The sequence below is a fragment of the Ovis canadensis genome, chromosome 25, assembly GCF_042477335.2.
Source record: "Ovis canadensis isolate MfBH-ARS-UI-01 breed Bighorn chromosome 25, ARS-UI_OviCan_v2, whole genome shotgun sequence".
Lineage (NCBI taxonomy): Eukaryota > Metazoa > Chordata > Mammalia > Artiodactyla > Bovidae > Ovis > Ovis canadensis.
Genome location: NC_091269.1, coordinates 59,490,112 through 59,509,429, shown reverse-complemented (window position 1 = coordinate 59,509,429; position 19,318 = coordinate 59,490,112). Strand labels below are relative to the sequence as shown.

Below are 19,318 nucleotides of genomic sequence, written 5' to 3'. Positions count from 1 at the left end.
CTAGATGGAACTTGTTGGCAAAGTGATGTCTCTCCTTTTTAATATGCAATCTAGGTTGGTCATAATAGTCTTACCTAATAGCAAATCCAGATAAGAACAGCACAAAAATAGGAAATTACTGACTAGCCTCTCTCATGAGCATAGGCAAAAAAAATCTGAGCTAATACTAAATTCAATCCAGCAGTTAAAAAATATCATGGCCAATTTGAATCCATTGACAATATGTTAATGTTGTTTCAGCTGCATTAATTTAATTAGCCATATTAATAGATTACTGGAAAAATATGTGTTTCTCACAAAATATACAAAAAATTTTAGTTAAAATTCAGCATCCATTCATATCTAGCACACCAAGAGTATTAGTGAAATACCTTTATCTGATAAAGTATTTCTACCAAAAGCTTTCAGTAAGTATCATTCTTAATGGTGATGTGTTAGAGGCATTCTCTTAAAAATCAAGAATGCCTCCATCATAGCTCTACTCTTTGGAGTAGTCAGGACAATGCTTTTTATTTTTATGCTGACCCAGTGGATTTGATAGTTCAATTTTTAGAATAAGAGAGCCTAGCAAGTTGAGTGACTATATCAATCAATAAGTACCTTAAAACTTACACAGCTTAAAATTTTATTTAAAGTAGCGCTTACACTAGCAGCAAATAATGTTATTTAGAGAAGGTACTTGACAAAAGAAGTGAAGATCTTCACAGGAAAATGGAAGGTATTGAGAAAGACCCAAATGAATGAAGACATCCCTGTGTTCACGGAGAAGAGGAGTCCCGATTACAGATTCGAATACCTCAAAATGAATCATAAACAAATCTTAAGAAGGTTTTGGTGGAGTAGAGAGTCAATTCTAAAATCAAGGGTTGATTCTAAAATGTGCATGAACAAACAACTGGCCAACAATTACCCTAAGAAAAATCCGATGGGTGATTTACCTTGTACTGGCAAGGCTCGCTCTAGCTCTCTGTGTATGTTAGGCTAGGTATAATAATTGAACCCTGTGTATATCAGATTATAACAAACCCCACCAAATCTTATCAGCTGAAAAGCACAAAGTATATTTCACTCATATGTCTCATTGTTGCGCACATACATGTCCATCCCAGATTCCCAGGAGGGAGCAGCACTTCTCACTTACTCAGCTACTAGGCTGTTAGTTCCACTTAAGTCGCAGCTGGGTTCTTAAAGCTTCTGCTCGAAAGTGGCACATGTAACTTCCATTCATGTTTCCTCGGTGGACTCAAGTCCAAGTCTGCCGTGAGTATGGCAGGGAAGCAGCCCTCTACAAGAGGAAGGGAGAGGGAAAACCAGTAATACAATCATTCACATGATGGTGATTCAGACAGTGTGGCGTCAACACTCTCGATAAAACCAATAGATGGATACAGGTGATAGGACAGAGAGCACAGAACCAGGCCCACAACTGTACGGATTTTGAACACATCAGAGGTGACGTGTGAATCATGGAGGATAAAATAGAACAGACAGCAAATGATGTGGGAACAATTTGCTCTGTATATGGGAAACACGAAATCAGATCCGTAGCAAGAATCACGCTTATATATTAATTCTAGGTGGATTCAAGATGTCAGTCTGAAAGGCACATCTTTAAAACTTTTAAGATAAAACCTCTTTCACCTTAACAAAGAAGAATTTATTAAATAAGATACAAGCTGTGCAAAACTTAACAGCTTCTAAAAAGTGACAAATTTAACTACATTAAAATCAAGAACTTAAAAAAGAGTACATATGTATGCATAGAATACACACACACACATATACACACACTATACACACACACATACTGATTCAGGAATACATATATTTACATATATAAATCACTTTGCTCTATACCTGAAACTACCACATTGCAAATCAACTATACTTCATTTTTATAAAAACCAAAAATTTCTGTTTTGTTAAAAGGCATTAAATAGAGTGAAAAAAGAGCCACACACTGAAGAAGATCTTTGCAACGATTGATAAAAGATTAGTATCCTACATAAAATGAAATTTTAGGGAATCAATATGAAAGAGAAACAACTGGAGAATGGATACATGCAGAAACAGGCATTTCACAAAGGATGGAAAATGAATGACCCAAAATCTGTTGAACAGAACATCAGTCCCTTCAGACTGAAACAGATGCTGAATCAATATAAAAATATATAAAAATATGACAATAGCAAGTGTCATGAAGGATATGAAGCAAAGAAAACCTAATAAGCTGTAGGGAGAAGTATACTGGATTTCATCAATTCCAAATATCTTTTATTTAAGATATTCCATTATTTAAAACACCACTTGAACAACAAGAACTACAAAAATCTCCAACACAATTCAAAAACATTTGTAGTTTTTGTATTTTTGTTACACATATTTGAAGATCTATTGTATATTTATTGCAGAATGACTTGCAGCATATTTCTCTCTTTTGTGCCAACAAAAGAAAATAAAATAAATTGGTAAAAGTATTTCTAAAAATGTTTATATTCACAATCTGGGTTTTTGAAACACTTTTGACTCAGAGTTGTTTATGTCCAAGGTTGGCCTATGGAGACACAAGTCAGCCTTTTCCGATTTCTGGTCCCAGAAACTATGAGCATAATAAAAACTTGTGCTTACTTGCTCAGTCATGTCTAACTCTTTGTGACCCCATGGACTGTAGCCCACCAGGCTTCTCTGTCCATGGGATTCTCCAGGCAAGAATACTGGAGTGGGTTGCCATGCCCTCCTCCAGGGGATCTTCCCAACTCAGGGATTGAACCCAGGTCTCCCACACTGCAGGCAGATTCTTTACTGCCTGAGCCACCAGGGAAACCCAAGAATACTGGAGTGGGTAACACATCCCTTCTCCAGGGGATCTTCCTGGCCCAGGAATCAAACCAGGGTCTCCTGCATTGCAGGTTGAGCTACCAGGGAAACCCCATAATAAAATAGCTCTTGCTTTGTGTCACCCAGTTTGGGGTGGTTTGTTAAACAACAGAAAATAACTGGCATGTCCTTCATTCACAAGGTACTTTGGCATCCTTGCAAGGACCTTCTTCCCCTTCTAGATCCTTCCATCTACGGAGTCACAAGAATGACCCCTGAAACGCTCTACACTTCCACTTTCCAGACTTCCTCCCAACAGTGATGTCCTCATCTAAGCCATTTCAGCTGCCCTCTTTCAGTTGACAAAAAGGTATGGTTTCTCCAGGATTTTAGAGGCCCCCTGAGAAGGATGAGGGACAGAAGTCTCACCCTACTGCCCCTCCAAAGATCCCCTGCCTCCTCGCAGGATTGTCCACAGGCAGGACATTGAGTAGAACCACAGGTCATAGAGTCACTATGCCAACCTTCCTGTCCATTGTAAGGGTCATCACAAGGGATTCTGCTTCCTTGGGGTGGGGGAAGGGCCCAAAGCCAACCATCTTTGCCTCTTCCCCCGCAGGGGAGGCACCGGGGAGGCTCACTGTGCACTGTGGTTAGAGGGCTAGAGGGGTGGAGGCCCCTGGGCAGCGGAGGCTGTGGGGGCTGTGGCCTGAGGGGGCCTGGAGTGGCCAGGGTCCAGCAGGGCTGTATGTATGGCCAGGTAAATGGAGGGCAGTGGGCCCTGGGTACCCAGCCCTGGGCTCTCCCTGTTGCTGTTGCTGCTCCCTCCACTACTGAGTGCAGGGAGCTTCCAGCATGATGTCCTGAACTGGAGAAATTTCCGCCACCTTGACTCTGGCTGGGAAACCATTCACCGCTACCTCAGCCCAGACTGGGGAAGCCCCCGCAGGAGCATCAGGAGCAAGGCGAGCAAGCTGCATGACTGTGACGGCGCCTTCGACTTCTATTTGGTCTTGGATGCGTGAGTAGCCCTCCCATCTGGTCCCCTGTGCCTCTCAAGGAGCCTCTGTCACCAAGGTCACTGACGGGAAGGAGGGGTTCAAGGGGTCCCCAGGCCCTGGAGAGAAGAGGTGAGGACAGTCTCGGTCAGACCCAAGGAACAGACCTCTGTGGCCTCCCTGTTCCTAGACATAAAGAAAGCCTCAGGCATTTCCTGCAATGTCTACTTCTGGAAAGGAAAAAGGGCCCCATAAGGTTTCCCAGTGGCTCTGTCTCTCTTTCTTCAGCTTGGCCTGGATCTGTGAGGCACGTGCATGACCTTTTAACACCTAGAGTGGCAGGTGATTGCTAGGCGCTGCCTTCTCAGCAGTTGTAAGAAGCTCACAGTGTGTTTTGGTTATGTTTTCTTTCCAGAGAGATTGCTGTCCTCTGTTAGGCATTCTTGTAGTGTTTCTGCTTAAAGTCCTTTGCTTTGCTGGTTGCAACTGTTTTGCTGCTTTCTTCGAAAGCTTGGAGAACCACGTTTTAATTTGTGTGCACTTTAAGAACAGTTTGGTTTGTCTGCTTGTGGCCCTGGGAGACCTGGGCTGTGCATTAGGTACCTTCTGACCCTCAAAGGAAAGGGCAGGGTGAATCCTCAGGCTGCAGAGATTGCCTTGGTTCCATTTTCAACTCCTCTGTGAGACTGAGGATAAACGTTACTTATTTAGTAGTAACAGTGGCTTGATTCTCAGTATCACTGAAACGTTTTACAGTTTCCAAAGCTTATCACTGGCATCTGTCATCCTCAAGACAATCCTGGAAGACAGAGTGGGAATATATTTGCCTATGCAATCTCTTGGAAAAGGGAAATGGACTCCTAGAGATTGGATGAGGTATAACAGAGGCTGGTGGAGGTGCCGGGACCAAATCCTGCTGGATTCTGCAAATGGGTGGAGAAGAAGAGGGTGTCCAAGAAAGGGACCTACATACCCATTCCCCAGCCTTAGGCCATTAGAGTAAGAAGAATAAGCCTAGAGCATGTCTATAGTGGGCCAGGCAAGGCTTGTCTGAAACCACAGCAAATTCATGTAACCTTTTCTCCCTGGGAACCATGCTCATTTAGTCCAGTTGTAGAAAGCCTTGGTGGCTTCAAAGCCATCTTGATGAGAATATTTGGAGGATGAGGACAGCCATCCTCCTGTGGCTACTTCCTGCTACTCTTGGGGAGAGGGGAATAATGACCACTGAGGAGGCAGCTCCAGTTTTGCAGTCAAGCAGACTCCACTCATCAGTCATGCAGCTTGGGCAAGTCGCCTCACCTCTCTCTGCCTCAGCATCCCCATCTGTACAATGGGATTTTCATACCTACCTCACCAGGTCGTGATGAGGATGAATGGGAGTTGTTTGGTTTGGGAGTCTGGTTTGGGAGTTTGGGAGTATAGTTTTCCTAGCATGTGTCAGATGAAGACATGGAGGATGAGCATAAAATAAAGGGAAGGCAGAGTCATACACCCTGGGAACTCCCCAGCACTGCAGGGGCCCCTGATCCAGCCCTGACTCCCTAGCTCACTCTCTCCCACGTGCCCTTTGTGGGGAGGCGGGGTGCGGATCAGACTTCTGTGGGTGACAATCCCAGAGTTGTCTGGATCTTTCCTCCATTGGTGAGCAGTCTTATCCACTCCCTCGTTCCCTTGCTCATCCACTCACTGAAATAATTACTGGAAAATTTCTACATACCAGTCACTGTTTGGGGCAGTGGGGATAAGGCAGCAAACACAGCAGAACTTGAAAAGTCCTTTTCCTCTTAGAGCTTTCATTTTAGGAGGCAAGACATAAATCAAAGAGGAGCTAGGGTATTAGATGGAGATAAACACCAGGGGGAAAATCAGGACAGGAGAGTGAGAAGTTTGGGGGAGGGACTGTTCTAAAGAGGTACCCAGGAAAGACTCTAGTGACAGACTGAGATGGTGTCAAGAAGACTTGGATGACTTTTGCGCAGAGTAGGCAACCCATGGATTGGGTTTAAAAGAGTCACAGATGCAGGGCCCAAGAATAGAGCCTTCTAAGTGAGGGGTCTGGTGCAGGAATCCAGGGAGGAGATGATGGTAGTGTGGACCAGTAGATATGGGTGGCAGTGATGAGTGGACAGATTCTGGAGCTATTTTGAAATCAGAGGCTACAGGGTTCCAGAGAGTGTGGATGATAGGCAGCTGGGGGAGCCAGGTGTGTTGCTAGATTGGAGACAGGGGTAGGAGAGGAAAGCAGTTTCTTCACCATGTCTTCTTCATAATGTGAAAAAATATTATTATCTCCATTTTACGCATGAGGCAAGGAGGCTGCTCAAGGCCTGGGGATGAATGACCTACCACAGCCTCAATATAGAATACACAGATCCAGAATCTGAACTCCAGAGTCTTAGTGTTTGTCTTCAACAGTATCATTATAATGTGTCTTGATGCGAATCTCTTTTTTATTTCATTTGTACCTAAGATCCTTGGAATTATAGGATTGTATATTTTATCTAATTTTGGCATTTTTGGATGTTATTTCTTCAAATAATATTTCTGTTTCTTTTTTTGCTTCATTAATTCACACAGTATGTATACCGTTCTGCTTAAGTGTGTCCTGCAGGTCCTTCAGACTCTGACCACCTTTCTTCGTTCCTTTTTCTTTATGCTCCTAACACTGCTGCTGCTGCTGCTAAGTCGCTTCAGTCATGTCCGACTCTGTGCGACCCCATAGACGGCAGCCCACCAGGCTCCCCTGTCCCTGGGATTCTCCACTAGACAGTAACAATTGTCCTGTCCTCCACTTTGCTTATTCCTTTCTCTGCCTAGTAAAATTTTTTATTGAACCACCATAATTGTGATTTTTTCAATTTATTATTATACTTTTCTGCTCCAAAATTCCTCCTTGATTTGTTAATAATTTGTCCTTCATCTTTATTTTGCTCATGTATCACTATCCCGATTTCCTCTATTTCTTTGTCTTTATTTTCCCACCATCTGAGTATATTTAAGATGATTTTAAGTGTTTTTCTAGTAAGTCTGATGCCTTGGCTTCTTCAGGAATGATTTCTATAATTTTATTTACTTCCTTTGACTGAACAATGGTCTGGTCTCTTTGTATTTTTTACGGTTATTTTTGTTGAAAACTAGGATTTTTATTACTATAATGTGGTGCGTCTAGAAAGCAGAATTCACCATAGCTCACTGGGTTGTATTTGCTTTTATCTGCTAATATAGACTCATGTAATAGTCCATTTATTCTGAAACATTTCCAAACTATTTTTGCAAAGAATATTCCTTGTTGTTGTATGTGATCACTAGAGTTTCTGTTCCTATAACTCTTATTCACTGAATGTATTGACAGAGATTTCCCAAATGCCAGGATCTGAAACAAACATGAAATCATTACAAAACTGTAAAAAGGCATGGGAGCGGCGGGGAGAAGCCATCTCTTCCAGTCTTTGTAGAATGTTTCTTTATTAGGACATTTCTTTAGCGCTTAGCCAGACCCCCACTGAGCCTAGGGACCAGCCCGTGGTGAAAACTTACAGTCTTCTCAAGGCTTTCCTGATCGCTCTCTTGGGCTGCGCATATGTGTCTGTTGCTAAATTCACCTCTGCCCACAGCTGATTTTAAACATCCTAATTGACACCAGCCAGGTAAGGTGTTTTACAAAATAATCTGTAAGTAAGGTCAACATGGGAGAAGGCAATGGCACCCCACTCCAGTACTCTTGCCTGGAAAATCCCATGGGGGGAGGAGCCTGGTAGGCTGCAGTCCATGGGGTCACTAGGAATCCGACACAATTGAGCGACTTCACTTTCACTTTTCACTTACATGCATTGGAGAAGGAAATGGCAACCCACTCCAGTGTTCTCGCCTGGAGAATCCCAGGGACGGGGGAGCCTGGTGGGCTGCTGTCTATGGGGTCACACAGAGTCGGACACGACTGAAGCGACTCAGCAGCAGCAGCAGCAGCAGCAAGCTGATGCTGATAGGTATGGTTGTTTGTTCAATGTGTCCCTAGGGGAATGAAGGCTTAGATTTTCAGAATCTGCCATTTTGATGACATCCTTCATGCTATAAGTTTTTGTTTGCAATTTTATTTTCACATTTGGGAGAAACTACTTGAACACAAATTTTAAATCAAGCACTATTACTGTTCACAGCAAAAGTCTTGAGGTTCCTAACCCTTTCCTCCCCATTTTTGATCTCACTTCCGAGAGGCAGCCAAGGGATCTCACTTCCAAGAAAAATCTTGCAGATTTTCCTTCTGATGATATGATCACGTTTCCAGTGCTGTGCTTGTACTGACCACCGTTTCTTGCTTTCTGAGGTTTACACCTTCTCTACTGAGTTCTATTAGGGGAGGAAGAAAATTTAGCTTTCTTATAGGTCAGCTCTCCTACATGACTCTGCCCCAACAACTTCCAGTGTCCCATCATAGTTCTCTCAGTAGGATGTTTTGGTCTCAAGCGTAATATGAAAGCTCTCCTCCAGTTGCTGGTGGTCCTTGTCTCTCCATTCCCGTTTAAGAGTAGGGCACTAGTCATGCTTGAAACTTGGTTTGGCAGAAGCCCGTGTGGCTGTTCGGCTCCAGAGTGCCTCCTTCCTAGGGACCCGAAACTCCCTGTCATAGTTTCCACTGCCATAAACACTGGTGTTCTCCTACATTCTAGAATCTAATGCTTCATTCACAATAATCCCACACAGAAACCTTTTCCAGAGTAGGCGGGTGGGTTAAAGACTTAAGTTTCCTTTATATCTTCTTTGGAAGATCCTCTTACGTAAGGGGGACACAGTGGAGAGGAGTAATGAGAGGGAAGGCAGAATGTGGTATGGATAGTTAGGAAAAGAGTGGCCTTGCACTGACAGTTTAGGAGCTCCCAAGAAAAAGTGTATGTTGTGGGCAGGTTGACCGTCTCATACTTGGCACCCGCAGTTGTCACACGCAGCAGTGTCTCCCAGGTCTGCTAAGTTGAGGAGGTAAATCATGGGGTTTACAGCTGGTTCTTACGGTTCACATCCATGGAAATGTTGGCAAATTCCTTGATCTATAAGCGCTTCCATTCTGTCATCTGTAAAATGCAAATAATGATGATTTCATAGAAGTGTTTAGCATTGGAAATCATGCATGTAATGTGTCTGATATATACATACTCCATGAATAATAACTACAGTATTGTTAGAATTATATACCCTTAGTTTACTCACCGTCTCTTAATAGTTTTAGATACAGCCAAGAGGAGTCAGAAGGAATAGTAGAGAGGAGAAAAATGCTCTTGGGTATATGAGAATTACACATTTAAACATGATACTCAGGGTGTTTATGGGCATGGCGATCACTGCAGGTAAAAAGAAGGAGCTCCTGGGGGTTTTCTCAGACTCGCAATCCATATCAAAGACACGAGCCAACGTTCACCGAGGAAGAGCCCAGAACAAGGCACCAGCCTCAGTTTCTCTACTACCGTGTGCAGAACCTTGACAAAACCATTAGCCAGAGAGACCCACATTTGCCCTCCATAACCTGGAGTGCAGCCTGCAGAGGTGTGGCATTGCAAGGCCAGCAGGGCCCATGGAAGTTCTTCCCACCTAGACGTAAGAGGTCGTGAGGCTCTCCAGCCTCCCCATTCTCCATTCAGGTAACTGAAGCCAGAGCCAATGGCAGCGAGAAACTGGAAGTGGGGGTAGGAAAGCCCTGCAGCTCTCCCTGATGGTGCGGCATCACGGCGTCAGGATAGCAGCACCCTGGACCTAGTGCTGCCCTCCCCATGAGCGTTCCCAGAAAAGGCCTTCAGGGTTCAGCGTGGCTCAGCTTTGCAGGCTGATAAGAAACTAGTAAAATAAAATAATCTAAGTAGTACATCCTTCTCCTGCCTGATACCAGGGCTCTTATTGTTGTGTCAAAATTAAGGGACCAGGAGTGCAAACGTATTAGAATTGCTCAGACTTCTCCAACCAGTGTATCCTCCCTTATTCCTTGTGTGTCAACCAACCTGATTTGCTACCCAAAGTGTCTCATCCCCAACATAAGTCAGGTTGGTCACCTTCCTCACCACTGACACTGGTGAAAGTCACCACCAGGGTGACCCAGTGAGGTTGCTAAGGGAGTATGACGGCCTTCAGCTACACGGGGTGGGAAGAGTCTGCTGGAAACTGGAGAGGCAGAAAATCTGCCCACCGCAAGGAGGCGCCCCATCCCTCCTAATCAGGCCTTTTTTGTTTTCAGGTCGCCCGGCCAAGGCAACACCTGGAATGAAATTTGTGATTTAACAGAAAGGTTGCTGAAGAGGTTTACAAAGTATGGCTGGTGTTTTTCCCTGCCAGACAGAGCACACAGCTCTTTACAGTCGGCGAAAGTGGGAGTCCTTCGGTTTCAGGAGCAGAGAGCCCTAGGTGGTGTTCTGAGGCAGAAAGAATTACCAATCACACTGATCTTACCAGGTCCCAATAGCTCAGTCGGTAAAGAGTCTGCCTGCAGTGCAGGAGACCTGGGTTCATTTCCTGGGTTGGGAAGATTCCCTGGAGAAGTAAATGGCAACCCACTCCAGTATTCTTGCCTGGAAAATGCCATGGACAGAGGAGCCTGGTAGGGCTACAGTCCATGGGATTGCAAGAGTCAGACACGACTGAGCAACTAAGTACATGGGCAACATCTTTCTTGACTCCTGCCGGGAATCAGGTCACAGTGTGGGGGACACACTCTGTCCTTAAGGACCTCACAGATTAGGAAACAGGCAAGTCACATACCTAAACACTGAGTTAAAGGGTGCCAAAGACCAAAAGATAAGAACGAAGGAGTTACTTGGAACTTTAAGGAGAAAGCAAGTATTCTTAGAAAAAGAAGAAGGCAAGCTTGGCTTCCTAGAGACTGTGGAATATTGAACTAGATCTTAAAGGATGAGGAAAGACAGGGTAACGGAAACCGCTTCTGTAGTGAGTGGTCTGTTTGGCTAGAAAGCGGGCTTGACTCAAGGGAAGACTGAGAGATGAAGCTTAACAGGACCGTTTGGGAGGCTCATACTGCCAGGTTCATGATTACCTGCTGTGAGCAATAGGGAGCTATAGGTTATTTTAGGGCAGGGATCTGACATGATCAAGGTTGTGCTCCAGGAGAAAAGTCTGATAATTATGGATTAAATGAGATGGAACTTGAACCAGGAGAAGTGGGGAACCCAGCTAGGTAATTATTTCATGAAAAGATGAGTCAATGGACCAGAAGACAGTGGGGAAAGAGAGAAGGATGGGTGTGAATGGCTGCTGAGAGGCAGAAACATTTCCCTGAGATAAAAAGCAAGCACGGAAGACGGAGAGAGGAAGGAAGGGCGGTAAGGTCCAAAGAATTTTACATTAGCGGAGAGGTCCGTGGAGAGGCCCTCATGCACAAGTGCGTAAGTGCCTGCTTTCTTGTGCATGCAGGAAGTATGCGCATGATTCTGTGTGTGCCTGCATGTGTGTGTGTGTGTGTGTGTGTGTGTGTCTGAGAGAGAGAGAGAGAAACTTTGGGGGCTTGGGTTAGGGGGACATAGAAATGGACCAAGATGACATAATACCAACTTTCAGCAGGATCGTACATCTTACAGGCCTCTGAACCCTTCACAAATGTATTGGAGCTTTCAGGATTAGAGAAACACACACCAAAGCAAAAGAGCTGGGATGGGTAGGGCAGAAATCGACAGGCACCGCTGCCTCTCTGGCTGCTCACTGATACTAATTTTGACCAGTGTTCATGGCTTCTTATGAGCCCTTGCTTCCTCCCCAGCCCTAAACTGAGGGTTTCTATCATCACCTACTCCTCAGTCAGCAATATCCTTCTGCCGCTCACCTCAGACAGGTAAGTGTCATTTTAAATCTCCAAGGTAGCCTGGTGGGCAGGGTCACAGACAGGCCCAAGGAGCGGAGGATCTCCACTGGGTTCAGGCTGGGCCAGCCTGGGCTCTCCTGAGTGCCCACTCTGACCCCAGGCCTGATTCCCTGGTTCCCACTGACCCCTGACCGTGCTGACGCTAGCAGACCCCTGTGCTGCTGGACCACCTCAACTCCCTCTAAGCCCCGCCCTCCACTCATCCTGTCCTCCCAGCCCTCTTCACTTTTCTTAGAACTGGCTCACTTCTGGGATCTGGTGGAGCAGATGCGTGGGCCCTTTGTGAGCACTGGCCTGTGTTGGGCACCTGCCCTATGTGTCAGTCTCTGCTCTGGGCCATGGGGGAAGAGGGCAGGCAGAGTCAGAACCGGGAGGCAGGGATGGGCCTGCTGACATGCTGGAGCTTCACTGTGTGGGAGCTTGGTCCCTTGGTGAATCTGAGACAAGGGAGCCCATGCGTGTGGTTCCAAGTACCAGGCTGGGCTGGGTGTAGGAGGGAAGCACGACACAGCAGCATCCTAAGTGTGCCAAAAAGCCTGGAGGTGTTAAGACGCACTTCTTGTAGCAGGGAGGTGAAGATGCTCCTGATGCGCTGAGCCCAGTTCAGTGGGTGAAACACCAAAAAGAGGTTAAGGTCATTTAGAGCTAAGTGGGTCCAGGATTTGTGGCACAGCACCCTTTTCAGGACCTTGGAGAGAAGCCACAAGCTGCAGATTAAACAGGACAGCAAGGTTTCCAGGGAGGAAGTGCGATGGTGTCAGTTCATGGAGACAGCACTCCCCAGGCCTGGCTCCCAGGATAAGCAGGGACCAGGCTTCCTGTTCAGTTGAGCTGGGGAAGGTGTGGTTTTGTGCATGTTTGAGTTTAGAAGAGAGAAAGAGCAGAGTGGATTTGACATGGGAGAAAGTCCATGGGGAGGGATACTGGCAGGTGGCAGAGAGGTGTCCAGTGAGGACTGGAAACATACCTCTGGGGGCAGAGCTGCCCATGGAGGAGAGGAGGACAACTGCCTCTTCCAAGGCATGGCACTCGAGGCCCGAACCAAGAGAGGCTTGCTGAGGCCCATGGAGGGCCTCCATAGTGCACTCTGGAAAGCGAAGGGGAGAAATCTTTGATGACAAGAGGGTTCAGGAGAGGGAATGGAGCTCAAAGGAGGGGAAAAGAAGTGAAATTCTGTGTGTGTGTGTGTGTGGGGGTGTGTGGTTTGGATGGGGAGGGGAATACATACCTAGGAAAACAGGTCAACATCAACCATGACCCTCATACTTCTAGCTCAGGAGGACCCCACAGAATCTTGCTGGGAGCTGGTCTCAGCCTGGGCTTGGGCATTTCCAAAACTGCCTACGCATTTAGGAGGGTGTGGCAGAGGGCTGGGGTGGGTCTTGCTGTACAAGGTGAGTGTAGAGTGGCTGAGGGAGCCTGATAAGAAGTGTGACTCTAATGGGTCTGCAGAGAATGTGGGGCAGGACTGGGACCAGGGCTGGTGCTTTCTGAGCCCTATCCACTGGGGTGAGCAGTCTGAGAGGGCACCGTCCACACAGGGCTTGCTCTGGTGCTGGAGAAGCCAGACAGCACGGGGCTAGGAAGCCTCAGGTGTGCTGGTGGGGGTGGGTGAGAACTGGGGAGAGGTTCAGGAGCGCCTGTCGTATGAGCGGGATACTTTAAGAGCAGGAGGGATTGCTGAGGGTACTAGGAGCCTGGCGTCACGGTATGAGAAGAGCTGGAAGGGCAGCAGAAGAGAGAGCCACTCGGGTGAGAACTTGGCCTGACGACGTGGGTCCTGGGCAGGAGGCTGTGAGCACGGAGAGTTCCAGCATATTTTGAGGTGTGAATGACGAAACTGAAATCTTCCAGGATGTGCCAAGATGTGTGCTTCTGCTTAGCTAGACAAGGCCTGCTTGGGCCTGCCCTGGCAATGGGTCCCGGGTCTCCTCTTCTCATGGGCTAGGTTGAGTAGGTCTGGGGCTCTCATATTTCTCTGTGCATTGAGCATCTCCTCTGCCTACAGTGAGAAGCCAGTCTTCAGGGACCACGTACTCGTTAGACTTGCTGTGACAGCTCAGCCCATCACACTGGATAAGCCTGAACATAAGTCCCCACGCCCGAGTGTGTCCCAGTCGCATCCCCTGCGACCTGCTTTAGCAGAGGACAGAGGCTGTCATGCAGCCTGGAGTCGCTACTCTTTCCCCTTCCATGGACAGTCCTCGGGTCGCTTTTCCAGCTTATGGTCTGTTTCTTCAGGACCAGAACAGATGAAGGCCAGGAGCCCTAGACTCTAACAGAGAAGCTTGACTACTTCCTTTAGCACTGGCCCAGAGGGAGAAGTGGCTTGGAGGGACCAAGTCCACCTCAGGGGTCTGTGGCTGAAGAGGAGGGGACAGGGTGGGGTATCAGCAGAGTGACTTTGCCAAATGCAGCCTTGCTTGTTGGAGGATAATGCGCCCTCACCAGGGACCCCTTAGGGGCCAGCAGTACAGCCAGTCACGTTGGGGGTGCCGGATCCACAGGTGCACGTCCGGGGTGCTCCCCTCTCAACACAGGTGGTCAAGGCCGGGCTCTTGAGTCCCCTGAGGTCTGGACGCCTGAGACAGGGATGAGGACATTGAAAGTCAGGACCTACTTACGGGACAGAAAAGCAGCACCCTCCGTGCTCACTGAGTCGGGAATGAAGAAAGGTTAGGGCTAGTCCTGTCAGTGGCAGAGACATGGGCAGAGGAGTCAGGACACGGCCATTTGTGTCCCCTCAGGTCCAGGCAGGTCTGCACAGGGCAGAAGGGTCCCAGGACAGCTGGGGCTGTTTATAGCCATTAACCCCCATTCCTCCTCTACACTCCTTTCGAATTGTTTTCAGAAATGAACTAAAAAAAGCTCTTCAAAGACTTCGGGGGATAAAGCCCTCAGGAACCAGAAGATTGCACGATGGATTGAAAACGGTATGGACTCTATAGCTCAGAGGCTTTATTCTGCTTTGTCAAGTTCTTAAAGAATTATTGGGTCATCTCACTGTCCTCTCCCAACTTTCCTTTATTTTGTTTCAGGCAGGTGATGAGATTGCGAAAGTTTTGTCTGCTAGTAAGTTGCCTGCTGATGTCACTGTGTTCAGGGGGGACAGAGCCCGGCCCAGGCCTCAGCGAGGGCTGGTGCAGACCCTCCCTGGCCGGCCCCTAGCGCTGACTCTTGGAGCGAGCTCCTTGCCCTCCCCGTGCTGCAGGTTTCTCCTCCCCACAGTGAGGATGGAAAGCTCCCCCAGGGATGTTCCTGAGAACCACATGGGATCATGCATTACATTCCTGGTTCTTACTAGATATCAAGTGTTTGACCTACAGTTGAGCTGCATAAAAAAAGAAAAGAGAAATTCCAGGGACAGTGAGAAGATGGAGTTCAGTTTGGGGAGCAGAGACCTGGGTGCTCCCTGCCTGCCCACACTCTGTCCACCACGGTCCTGGCTCTGCCTCCGTTCCCTTCAGCCCCTCCCCTCTCATCCTGTGACCATGTTTCCAACAGTGGGAAAGGCTGTGCTCGGCCCAGAACCATTGGCATGTAGGCTGTAGGGCTGCAGCCTCATCAGGAAGGAAGCACAGGCTGCTGGGAAAGGCAGGGAGCTGGGCGGGGCCGCTGCCCAAGCCTCTGGCAGTCAGTCTGGCTGCCCCTCCCTGAGCTGTAAGGAGAGGCTTATCCTCACCAGGGAAGTAGCTGCAGTTGCTATTCAGGATAAAGGCTGTCCACCTGCCCCTAGTGAGGGTCACTAGGAAGCACTCTGAGCCCGGCTCCTCATCTGTCACGTGGGTCCTAGACTGAGGCTCCTTCTCCCCGCAGATGCTCTGGGTGGTGGGTACTCAGGTCAGGTGGCCCCTCCCCAGGGAGGAGATGTGGGAGCTGCACTGTGGGCCTGGCAGCCTGAGGCAGGTGCTTGCTGACCAGGCCACTCCCTGCTTGTTCTGCAGACAAGAAAGCTGCCAGCATGGTTTATGCTTTGAATGCTGGACCACTGGACAAATGGACAGTGTGGGCTGCTATGAGAGAAGTAAGTCCAGGCCATCATTTCCAACTTCGTGTCCCATCTAGTTGTATATTTTCTACTCACAGTCTTTTTTCTATTAGTCCAACAGGTTGAAGAAATTTAAGACCAAACTTTATGCCATAGCTATGAAAAACTCTCAGAGAAACCAGGTAATTCAGAACAGGTAACCAGGTGCCACTTTTGAACCCAGTTGGGGAAAACTTTCCAAGGCAGCTGTCCCAGCATCACCCAGGGACGTCCCTCTACCCTAGCCCAAGTGTTTGGACAACAGGTAGTCACGGCAGATGAACAGAAGGTGTTGTGTAAACTATACACCAGAGGTGCGGGTGGAGGAGCTTTCCACGCCCTGAGGGTGGGCTGCTGACGATGCCAGGCTCGGAGTCCAACATGGCAGCAGGCAAGAGCCTGTTTCCCGGGACAGAAAGCCGTGTTCTCAACCCTGGGCTGTTTGCCAAGCCATCTTCTCTTCCTCGTAGTTGGTTGAAATTGTGGGTGGAAAGACCCAGGCATATGAGGTACCCAATGCCGAGGACATGGAAGGCTTTATTATATCGGTGAGTGTGGGATAAATGTGAGAAGGAGGTTGGGGTAGCTTCTCACCACGCTCACGCGTGTCTCTCTTCGTGACCCTACCACCTATTATACTCTCTTCCAGCTCGTGGGAAATTCCTGTAAGCAAGTCATGGGTGGGGACACTTACTACGCCTGTGTAGGAGGTACGTGCTGGGGTCACTGTTGGAGAGTAAATGACATTTGTGTATGCGTGGTGTGAATGTACCTGAGTCTGAGTGTGGTGTGTGTCTTTGGTGTAAGTGTGAAGTCTGTGTATGTGTGTGTGTGTGTGTGTGTGTTGTGTGGTGTCTCAGTATGTGCTGTGTGTGTGCATGGAGTGTTGTTACAGAAATATGTCAGGTATGTTATTGTGCATTGAGTACTTAAGTAAGTGTGGTTTGTGTGAGTCATGTCTGCCATGGATTATGGTGTAGATATTGGGTGTAATTACCTTTTCTTCTGGTTTTATTGAGATATACTTGACATACAGCTCTATATAAATTGAGGTATCTACTACCGAACGACTTCACATACCTGTGTTGGGAAATAAGTACCCTAGTAAGATTAGTGTAATTACCTTTTTAAAATTCAAAACTAAAGAGTTTTACTTAGATATAAGAAAAATAAAGCGCAGATTAATAAGAAATATATTTTAAGTAATAAAATTTGTTTTTAAACTCTGGATGGAACACTGGCAAATGTAATCCAATATATGAAAAGGACAGTACATCAAGACTCATGAAGGATCACCTCAGTATTTGAAATGTCAGTGTAATTTACCACATCAGCAAAATGGAGAAAGAAAATGTGATTTTTTTCAATGGATGAACAAAAGAATTGGACAAAGTTCAAGTCATAAGAGGACCATAGTCGGACAAAGGCAACCACACAAATTCTCACAGCCAACACTATACCCAGTGATTCAATGAGGATGGCCTTTCTCTGAGGTCTTGAGCTGGACGAGGATGCCCTCTCTCCCCTGGAGGGTCCCTGCCTCAGCATGGGGAGGATCCTGCGCAGTCGAGTTTCTGTTAGAAGCCCGCTGTGAGCTCTGTGTGAGCCAGTTTGTGCATCCACATCACTGGGATTTGTACAGCTGAGGCGGGTGGATAAGCACCAGCTCCCGCTGGTAAACACCTCCCGGCTGGATGCAGCTAGATGCAGACCCAGGAAGCTGGTTCTGGTTGCGGTACTCCAAACTGCAAGACTACAGCGTAGTAGGCTATGGTCAAACAGAGCAGTGCTCACATCCTGTTGCCCACAGGCACAAAAGCAGGGCAAGTTGCTGAGTATCTGGCAGCTCCAATTTCATCTTCAAAGAGTCTAAATAACAAACATCCACTGTCACATCTGCAGTGAGATGTAGACGCAGTGGGATTCGCAGTGACTGGCACAGTGTCTGGAAGCTGGTGGCCCTTACCAGCAGGAGCTGGTACTGAGGGTTCTATCACTGACCCCTGGCTCTGCCCCGACTCTCATGCTGAGCCCAGGTTGGGGAAGGATATGGTTAAAGAACACCCAGGATGAAAACGTCTTCAGCTGCACCCACTGTAGGTCACGTCTGACCCTGACCTCTCCTGTCTCTGACCCTGTGACCTGCAGTGTGAAGTGTAGAGGTGAGGAGAGACCCCCACACATGTGCAGGGTCTTCCCTGCTTCTCTGGTGTCGCTGCTGCCAGCTGTATAACAGCCTATCATGTCCCCAGGACACACACAGCCCTGTCAGACCTCAGGGGAGGATGCCTGTTGTCATTCATGCCTTGTGCTGGCCCAGCAGGGGTGACAGGTGCTCACTGCACACCCTCTGCCAGGGAGGCCCAGCAGTGCTGCTCTGACCTTTACAACTGCAGGCATCTTGCCAAAAGCTGTCTCACAGCATGACTGTCACTGGAGGAAAGCTCAAGGCAGGAACCTGGCCCTGGAACAAATAGAAGCTAGCACTCTGAATAAGTCAGTAGGCCGGGTGTGAGGAAGTCTGGAGGAGGTGAGCATGAGGCAGGTCACTTCTTCAGCCTCTCAGGACTAAGACTCTACTCCAAGACTAAGCAGAGGCCTCTGCCTGCCTGCCTGCCTCCAGGCCTGTGCTCCAGGCCCGCCTCCAGGCCTGTGCTCCAGGCCCTCCTCTGCCCAGGGCACGAGGGGCTGAGCAGTCCACTCCCCTTCCCACCTGACCACAGAAGCTGAGGCCCTCAAGCTGGATAACCAGACTCTCCAAGGACCAGCCTCTGCTGTAAGCTCACCTGGTGCAGAGGCTGTGGGGTCAGGGGACTGAGCTTCCTGAAAAACCTCCCTCAGCTTTACAGGCTTCAGCTTACCACCCTTTCAGATGTTACTCTCCTGGTGCCTCAGTCCCAAAGCCTTTCCTGGCCAGCTGCTCACTCCGGCTTCCCACAGCTTTGATGTTTTCCTGTCATTTGTCACTTATGTACCATGACTTCCGCTTCGTTGTGTCCATGGTTTTATTTTTTTGATTTTTTATCATTCACCTCACTTTTTCCTACCTTTTATTATGGAAACTTTCATAACTATAGCAAAGTGAAAACAGATGTACAGTGGACACTCCTGTCTCCGCTACCTGGATTGACGGCATTTCTATTATCATTTATCATGGGGTTACCTCGCCTCCAGACCCTTCATTGCGCATGACTACCTGGTGACTGTTTCTGGTTGAGTTCTCTTTTTGAGATGCAGCAGAGCTAAGTGCATCATTTGATGAGTTCTGACAAAGGCACACAGCACCCGTGTAACCCCAAACCTCACGAAGACTCAGAGCATTACAGTCGCACCTAGAATGTCCCCTCAGCTCCCTTCCCAGGCAGTCCCTCCCCTACCTGTGGAGGCAGCTACTCCCTGCTTTCCTCCTCTACAGTCTAATTTGCTGCTTTAGAACCTCTCCTCAGTGACTCACAGGGACGAGCACAGGATCTGGCCCCGGGCACTTGCCACTGTGGTTTGGGGATTCACCCACCCTGTGTGTTGCTGGGTTTGCTTGGGATTTGACCCCAGAAGGCAGGCTGGAGGCGGCCCCCCTGTCACCCTTTCTCCTGTATGTGACCAGACCAGAGTGCGTGTCTG

General features: G+C 47.9%; 1 protein-coding gene across 1 annotated transcript in view; it reads left to right on the top strand.

Moving 5' to 3' along the window:
- Window positions 1-3,510: 3,510 nt before the first annotated feature.
- LOC138429954 (anthrax toxin receptor-like) overlaps window positions 3,511-19,318 on the top strand; it is a 21,001-nt gene continuing 5,193 nt past the window's right edge. The window contains exons 1-9 of the mRNA XM_069571544.1: window positions 3,511-3,838; window positions 10,036-10,107; window positions 11,569-11,640; window positions 14,522-14,603; window positions 14,709-14,742; window positions 15,615-15,694; window positions 15,772-15,840; window positions 16,168-16,245; window positions 16,347-16,407. Of these exons, the coding sequence (XP_069427645.1) occupies window positions 3,582-3,838; window positions 10,036-10,107; window positions 11,569-11,640; window positions 14,522-14,603; window positions 14,709-14,742; window positions 15,615-15,694; window positions 15,772-15,840; window positions 16,168-16,245; window positions 16,347-16,407 (805 nt within the window). The 5' untranslated portion in view covers window positions 3,511-3,581. The remainder of the gene's footprint in view (window positions 3,839-10,035; window positions 10,108-11,568; window positions 11,641-14,521; window positions 14,604-14,708; window positions 14,743-15,614; window positions 15,695-15,771; window positions 15,841-16,167; window positions 16,246-16,346; window positions 16,408-19,318) is intronic.